The sequence below is a fragment of the Ostrea edulis genome, chromosome 7 (assembly GCF_947568905.1).
Source record: "Ostrea edulis chromosome 7, xbOstEdul1.1, whole genome shotgun sequence".
Lineage (NCBI taxonomy): Eukaryota > Metazoa > Mollusca > Bivalvia > Ostreida > Ostreidae > Ostrea > Ostrea edulis.
This window is the reverse complement of record NC_079170.1, coordinates 17,890,488-17,899,152: the sequence shown is the minus strand read 5'-3', so window position 1 is coordinate 17,899,152 and position 8,665 is coordinate 17,890,488. Positions and strand designations below refer to the sequence as shown.

The window sequence follows — 8,665 nt, the reverse complement described above, 5'->3', positions numbered from 1 at the left end:
TCTTTAATTTATCATGAGGAATGGTCGTGTATAGTGTTGAAAAATCATAGGTTTTGATGTTATTGATTTGAGAAAAGTTTTGCGATTTCAAGTTTACTAAAAGTTCTTTAGAATTTTTTAGAATCCACACTTGATTAACACCACTTCTGGCATATGTAGTCGCACAGTACGCTTAAAGTTTCTCCTTCACAGCTGTTAATATTTTCGTGAGGAGCAAAGATAGGGGCTTGGTAGAGCACTTACTGGATCCAGCAATGTATGTTTGTTTTAAGGGTTTTTATGTAGTTTAGAAATCCAGTATAGGTACGGTAACTCATATTCATTCGACCCATTGACTGGTATATTAAATGTGACTAAAACTGAAGCATGGTTTTGAAGAATTTCAAAGGGCAGTTGGATGATAAGTACGATTACCAAAAGTGGAATAAATGCAAAGTTCGTTCAAAATACAGTTGTAATAATGAGCCTTACAAACAAAGACAATGTTGTTACAAGCTTGGTCAGCTGGAAGCCAAATAATCATATTCCTCATGTAACCAATCTAATTCTTTTATCACTTCTGGTTTACTAAACACAGAGTAATAGATGGTATGCACTTTTGTTTTAATATGTCTAATGCGGGATTTTGATATTCCTTTTCTGCTTCTAACCCATTCTGACAATGTATCAAGTTCTTTTGTTTCCTATTTATCCCATCGTCTAGCATAATCTTTGACAGAATTCATATTATTATTATTATTATTATTATTATTATTTTATTCATTTATAAAGCGCAAAATTACCTATAGTTTCTATGCGCTGTACAATGTTTGTGCTAATAATCATTGATAATATACTAATAAAAGACCTGCAAGAGCTATAAAGAAAATGATAAGAATAGAAAGAATTAAAATAAAACATGGTAGCAAAATGACGAAGTGGTTGACTTTGAGTTGCCAAGATACAATACGCAAGTTCCGAGATATCAACTCTTCTGTGATGGAGGTACATTCAGTATTCCGTTGAACGCTTGGGTGGGTACAAAATGTATACAAATGTTATAGACTAGCTATGTAAATAAGGATAAAAGTTATTAAAGCGTAAATTTTGTTTATATCGGCTGTTGCTATACATTACACTGACCATATGAAGAATAATATTTGTTTGAATTAGACCATTAAATTAAATATGAATTTATTTTTTATTTCCTCTTCTGCACGAGTGATACTTTAATCAAAGAAAGTTGGTGATTATCGGTTTCTATTTGAGCTATTTTATTATCAAATAATCATAAACCTACTAAAATTGTGTGTCCCATAAGCTTTGGTGGTTGCATGATGTCTGGTAATCATCTTTTAAGCAATTTTTGAAGGCAGTGATAAGCATTTGTACCCACCGCGTGTGGAAGAAAGTATGTTTTGCGTCTCACTGTGCGTAAGAGTTCCACAAAGGGAGAGAACTATTGGGCAACTCGGAAATTGCGTATTGGCATACATGTATTCGTATGCTGGATCAAAATTCAGTTTGCAAGAGCTTGCACATGGAATCCTTGATATTACACTGAATTTTACATTCACAGGGCATATTCACGCTTGAACAAGAGTGCTTTTAGGTTCTTGCGGAATGCTCCATGTGCTTCAAGCTCTCGAAGTTCCAGTGGCAGTTTATTCCACAATTGAAATGAAATAGAAATAGAAATTAAATTATGTTGCTTATTGAAAGACCGAGCTTCTCTTTATTTAGAACCTTTTAGAATAAGTGATTTGGGGTTCTCATTTTCAACTTTATCAACATCACCAGTAATTACATGTCCTGCTGGACTATAGTTGAAAGAAGATGAAGAACAAGAACACGTTGGTGGATTATGCATAAGATGGTTCATATCTAGGCACTGAAAAGATTGTTTATAATTAAAAAGTTTGGATGCGATAGGAGAAGCATAGTTGTAGGAATTACAGGTAGTAGACTTGAACTTGAACTTGAAATAAGTTTGGAATACACGACTGAACTCTTTTATGACGAAGAATGTAGCTTATGTTCACCGCATATATTCCCTTGTTTGGATTTACTTAAGATTCTTTATGGTAAAATGTATTCAGAAAAAGTTTCTACACGTATCAATTGTTGTTAATATCCTGGAGTCGTTCATATACACGCAATGGTCTATCAATGGGAAGGTCATCATAAGAATGCTCAAACTGATGGAGTATGATACGCCAGCTTTGTTCAGTTCCTTTCCATTTCCGAATTTCAGATACTGGGGTATTCAGAATTGTTTGTACCATTCTCTGGGATCTTGTGTCTCTGTTTTTTCTGAAAACACCCCAGTAGTCATATTCCTTTGATAATTGAAATCCAGGATGAATGTTTGAGAGTATAATCGACTTATACACAATATAGCGACTTAACCTATCCAAATATTCGTCACGTGACAGAAATTGAAATGGTGCCATCATCTCATGCTCATATAAATTTTTGATAGCCACTAATAGTATATTTATACTTAGTCTTGAGAAACGAAATTGTAATTGTCTTTTGAAATGTATCATCTCAGATAAAATCTCGATACATTTTGTACTCCTTTTCCTATCTCTCCTTATTTTACAATTCCAATTTTCAAATGCAATTTCTTGCTTTCTGTGACGAAGTAAGTATTCATATTTGAATCGATTTGGATTTTCCCAGTATTTCCTTAATTCTTTTAAAATACCATCAAAATGGGAATCAAAGCCTTTGTCGTCACAAATTTCACAATTTTTCTTGAAGTCTCCCCTGGATTTGAATCCGCCCAGTTTGATAACTTGTGACATGAGTATCGCATTTTCCTCATTTCCTTTACCAGTGCAGCTTAGCAAAGATCTTGTGTTTCTGAAATTTGTTACTCTATGTTTACATTTCCAATAAAAAGAATCTCTTGGTAAAACGAAAGGTTTCAAGTCGAATGCAAATTTAAGGTATAATGCAGTTGTGGAGTTCGCAAGATAAGTGGGAAACTCAGTCTCTGGAAAATGTAAGTGCGAATGTCCAAAAACACTTAATAAATAGGCAGTTGAAATATTTCGATGGTTTATGCAATGGGAATTTCTCTCTCCAAAAGTTTCGTTAATAACTTCTAAAATTTCTAAAAGGCCTTTAGCGGCAACAACATGAGCGATGCTGAGAGAGTTCGTTTTTCTGTTGCATATTTGCCTCGCAGTCCTTTTCATAATAATTGTCGTATTTTTTGCAATGTAACGACCAATATCTCTGTACATTCTATTCCGCAGTACGCCTAGTGATTCGGTATATGACAAAGGCAAGTTTAAAGACATTTTTTCAGCACATCGTAATTGTCTGGAATGCATGGTGCGTGTGCAATCAATAGCTGTAGAACGTCCCTTCCGTCTTTACTTCTGACATTCACAGACATTCCATTGTTTATTAAAAGTTCGAAAGCATCATAATTTCCGCCTATAACAGCCCTATGTAAAGGGTTATATCCTTCGTCATCATAGCAAAAATCCATAGAACTACAGTTCATCTTAAAATTCACTACTGTTTTTAAATACATTCTAAACGATCTCTTGCGGTCTTCCATCAACTTATGAAATGTAAACGCTTGTGAACTGTTGCAATTACATTCCAGTAAAGACGATAAGGGGATAAGACCAAAATACGCTGGATCTATATAATCCAGGGTAGGGATTATATGAAAACATTTTGATATGCATTTATAAAAATGGATAATATGATAACCATGTTCCTGGTATTTTATCAAAAGTCTTTCAAGGATTCGAGGATATCCACGTCGTACACTGTACTCACAGAATACCGGAAGTTTCCTTTCTATCATATTTCTTGAAAAGGATTTATCGAGAATTAAAGAAATAAATTGTTGATGTGGGTTTAAAACAAAGGAATTTGAACGTGTGGAAATTGATGTTGGAAAACTATCGTATGGCGGTAAATTTTTAAACAACAAATCCAATACTGTCTCATTGTTGATGTCACGAAGCTCAAACAGATCGTTCCAAATGTTGTGACTCCGATCGAGTTCAAAACAAAGCAGAAGAAAATTGATATTTCCATGAATAGCCGCGTAGTGAAGCGGAGTTCTCTTCATTGCATCTCTGAAGAATAGTTCTTGTTTTATTCTTCGCAAAATTGTTTTCCTTGAAGGTTGGTTGTGGTCAATGACGGATTGTACACTTTCATACTTAAAACTTTCACTCTGAGCAAGGTAATGAACAACGCCTTGTTTCCTATGATCTAAAGGAGATTGAGGTATTCGGGTGAGAAGGAAATCAAGAAAAGGATATTGCTTACATATGGCTGCTGAGTGTAATAGGGTAGAACCATTGTAGGATTTGACATGGTAATTGCGTTCAAAATGATTGATCAATTCAACTCTTCCTTGACAAGCTAGATAGTGTAAAGGTGTTGCTCCAAAGATATCACGCGCTGTCCAGAAAGCGTTTTTGAAATTATCATACAGCATAAATAGGGTTTTCGAACTTCCATACTCAGCGATGAGGTGAAACACTGACATGTTATTCAAACATATGTTTTTATCATATTCGAATTCCTCCGTCTTGCTAAGTTCAAATTCATCCTTATTCTGATAACCAGAAACACAGTGCTGAGCAAAAGACATGTTGAGAGACATAAAGAACTCCAAGATTTCTGTTTGATCAAACCTAGCTGCTGTCAAAAGAGGCGTTCTACCACCAGATTCTCTACAGAGTAGACTATAATTGGAGTGAGCTATTAAAAGCTTTACAACTTCAGTGTATCCATTTTGAGTTGTCATTTCTATCGCTGTCTCGCATCGTATCCTTCGTCTGTCATCCTCAAAAATGTAGTTAAACTGCTGAAAACCAACATCGTTGTCAATAACTTGTAAACGAGTTTGATGAAACTCTGTCCAATACATGTTCCCTGTACATGGAAGACATACATCAACAGCTCCATGATACAATAATAATGATACGATATCTTCATGTCCGTTTTTAGAGGCCAGATAAAGAGAGAAATTTAAACTGTTATGAAATGTACTCATGTAATACATGAGAAAGTATTTCACAACCGAAGTTTGTCCAAATTCGGAAGCCAGTTGGAAAGAATCGAGTCCACAGGAAATTTTATGTTTCATATCAACCTTATTTCGGAGAAGAATGTGAACTACATTGAGATGTCCATTTTGAGATGCAATATTCAACAGATTGTACTCCCACTGGGTAGAATTTTTGCTGAATTCAACCATGTCATGAAAAGAACTATTTATTATTCTGGGTCCTAACCTGGTAAAATTCACGTTGCCTCCATATTTCAAAAGAGCCTCAAGTCCTTCGTGATTATCATAGGCCGCAGCAACGTACAAAGCAGTGATATTTCCATCGTCATTTTCATCAACATGTGCAGACGGTAATTTTAAGTACAGATCCAGAAAAAGAGACATACTGCAGTAAGAATATAATTTTAGTGCAGCTCGGTGAAGAAGGGACGTTGTAGGATGCGTGAAATTTGTCTTGTAGTGAATACTAGAATAGAATAGTTTCCCATATTTTAGGTACAGATCTTTCAATTCTTGTTTTTTCGAGCAAGATACATATTCTGTTAACTGTAAAATATCAGTATCATTGCAACTCCGTTTAGAATTCACACTTCTTAGGAAATAGTAAGACAAATGGGTACAACCGTTTCGTTTTGATATATAGAACTGTTCTCTTCTCCTTTCGTTATTTGTTAGAAATTTCGAGAGCGACCTATGTAGGATTAGTACTTTCCCGCGAACTAGTCTGATGAAATGGCTTAATTCATTCCCTATCAACCTAATCATGTTAATCTGATCAGCCTCAGGGATGTTGGCAATTTCGAAAATTTCGTCCTCAGACAGCGGTTCAGTGCTTGCGCACAATATTTCTAAGATTTTTCTTGTACTGCCAAACTTAGAGTCATCGTTTCCAAATATTCTAAGAAATTCATCATAAAATAATGATTCAAGTGTATTAGGAATGGTATCTAAAGACAACTGCTCAGTGTCAATCCACAATTTCAATGCATGCAATACGAAAAGCATATTTCCTTTTCCATATTTCACAGCTTTGTTCCTGATCTCGTCCACGTCCGAACGTTTGAATAAAGATTTGAAATTACTGATCTCCTTCAGTTGAGCATTCTGCAGTTTCTCCGTAACAAAGAGATCGATGTCCTTGATATTTTTATCATTATCTGCTTTTTGTTCAAACACAGTTAAATGTCGGTTTAGTGGAGATATGCGTGAAATATTACGGGAGGAGGTTAGAAATTTGATATATTTGGGAAATGTTGTAATTCGTCTAAGAAGTAGGCTTACAATATTGAATCTATTATCATATTCTATGCACTCATCCAGAGCATCTATGACGACAATATGAGTTTTTGATTCATTTTTGAGTTGATGAAGTGTCTTGATAACTAGAAAATCAAGACATCCTTCTGCATTCTCAAGACATTTTCCACCTTCAAAATAATCTTTAACCCTTCGATGTTGCTCCAAATACTGTTTAAATTTCGGTATGTACTTCGCAAATCCCTCCGCCATATTTTTGACAAATAATCCTGGAAGCAATGTCTTTTGCGATTCAAAAGTACAAATATGGAAAACGGATATATTTTCGTATATTGGATAACCTGCTTGTCGTTGATCGTCCTGGCATGCGAGATGATACATTAATGCAGATTTTCCATATCCCATTTCTGCTATAAACATTACACCTCTAGGGGAAGAACTCATTATATTTTCCAATTCGTAAAGCAGCCATTTTCGACCGACTAGCATGTCATGTGTAGAACGATAGAATTCAAAGTCGATGTCAACAGCATATGGATATTCATATTCAGTGATTTTGCAACCTATTGGCAAGAAAGAGGGTAAAAATTCAAATATTTAGATAAACATGTTTACTTGATACTTATTCCCAGAGCAGGGCAATAGATAGATGGTTGTTATGAATACTTGCATTAGGGAATGAACTTGATGAAAGAAGATGACGAACAATGATCAATCTCATAACTCCTATAAGCAATACAGACTAGAGAGTTGGGTAAACATGGGTATACCAGAGGTGGTATCAGGTGCCTAGGAGAAGTAAGCAATCCTTGTCGACCGGTCACACCAACCATGAGCCCTATATCTTCGTCAGGTAAACGATCATAGAATTTGCAAAATGCTGATTCTTTTGGAACCCCTATGTTTGCGGTTTGTTCATTATGTTAGTTATTGACTTTAAGATCTTATGAAGAAAAGGATCAACTTCATGTATATTGTTTTTAAGAGTTAATAGTATTTAATGAACAGCATTTAATTTCTAATTGCTGAGGTATAGTAAGTAAACACTTCAAATATTTATTGAATGTTTCCCTAAAGCTATTTGTGATAATTCTGGTTAAACTATTGTGAACTGTTTTCAGAAATTGCTTTTTATATCTGAGTGAAGATTTAATTCTTGAAATATACATTGAGCAGTCAAACAATAAGAATTGTCTACAGATACTAAAGAAATTTTTAAAGTTATGTAATGTGTAATGTAATGCACTCTTAAGTAATGTGTAATGTAATGCATTATATTTCAAAATAGGTGTAATGGTACTGATAAGTCAAAGAGGGTATTGCACCGAAGCGGGAATTTCCCTAATCGGAGCTCCGTGACAGCACTCGTGACGTAGAACTTACCTTCATTGATATTTATACTCATTGAGTATTTGCCATTTAAATACCTCAAGGATTCCCCAGTACTAGGGACAAACCTAATACATTTTATCTGTCAATACATTATACATGTAGTCTAAAGATAACTTTTGAAATCGTGAAAATTAAATTTGTCTTCTTTGTTTCTAAATATCAGATACAATGTATACGGTTACATGTTACGAGTGTATCAAATCTTTAGTATTCTACACTACTACAGTCCAAAAGCTCTTATGCTCGTATGTATTATTTTCTACAACCAACAATTGGCAACTGCACATGACTCTGGCCACAAAACAAAATATGGGAAGTTTAATACGCATTTATAAAGTTCAACATTATTCAAAGTACATGCACCAGTAAAAATTCATTCAACATAGCAATTTGTTACTGGAATACGTGTACATATAAACTCAAACTGTTTAACGGTTATTTACCTTGTTTGGCCTTAAAGTTTTTCTTCCAAAGCTCTGCAAAGTTCACAACAGTTTTTCGTAAAAGGCACCATGCCTTTGTCAATAACTTTCACTCAGAAAAACATACAAGTTCTCGTTAGCAGCCTTGATTATTAAATCACAGGTATCGTATGCTGTATTCGGCGTGTTTCCTGAGAGTCATATTCACAAACTAAACAGTGTCCTGGCTGGAAGCTTATTTCAAACTCGGCACATGGTAATAAACAGAGATTTGACATGAAACATTCATTAAAAACTAGAAGCGTGTTTCAATTTAGAACAAGAGGCCCATGGGTCACATCGCACACCTGAGTCACCTTGGTCCATATCAGAAGATTTTCCATGTCTATTTGCATGTAGAACCGTAGTCCCTATTATGGCCCCAAACCTACCCCTGGAGGCCATGGTTTTTGCAAACTTGAATCTACACTATGTCAGAAAACTTTCATGTAAATGTGAACTTCTTTGGCCCAATGGTTCTTGAGAAGAAGATTTTTAAAGATTTTCCCTATATATTTGTATA

The 8,665-nt window shown here is 34.9% G+C and overlaps 1 protein-coding gene across 2 annotated transcripts in view; it reads right to left on the bottom strand.

The window, feature by feature from the left end:
- Positions 1-3,279: 3,279 nt before the first annotated feature.
- The window catches only part of LOC125656670 (uncharacterized), a 9,036-nt gene continuing 3,650 nt past the window's right edge, over positions 3,280-8,665 (bottom strand). Inside the window, exons 2-3 of one of the 2 annotated variants that reach the window (XM_056143563.1) lie at positions 8,125-8,665; positions 6,725-6,852 (exon numbers count right to left, since the gene is read on the bottom strand). The exon at positions 8,125-8,665 is cut by the window's right edge and continues 2,413 nt beyond it. Coding sequence is in view for 1 of the 2 variants with exons in the window: in XM_056143562.1 (XP_055999537.1) it covers positions 3,281-6,852 (3,572 nt within the window). In the remaining variant the exon portion in view is untranslated. Of the gene's footprint in view, positions 6,853-8,124 lie in introns of both variants that reach the window. The other variant, XM_056143562.1, reaches the window with a different exon arrangement.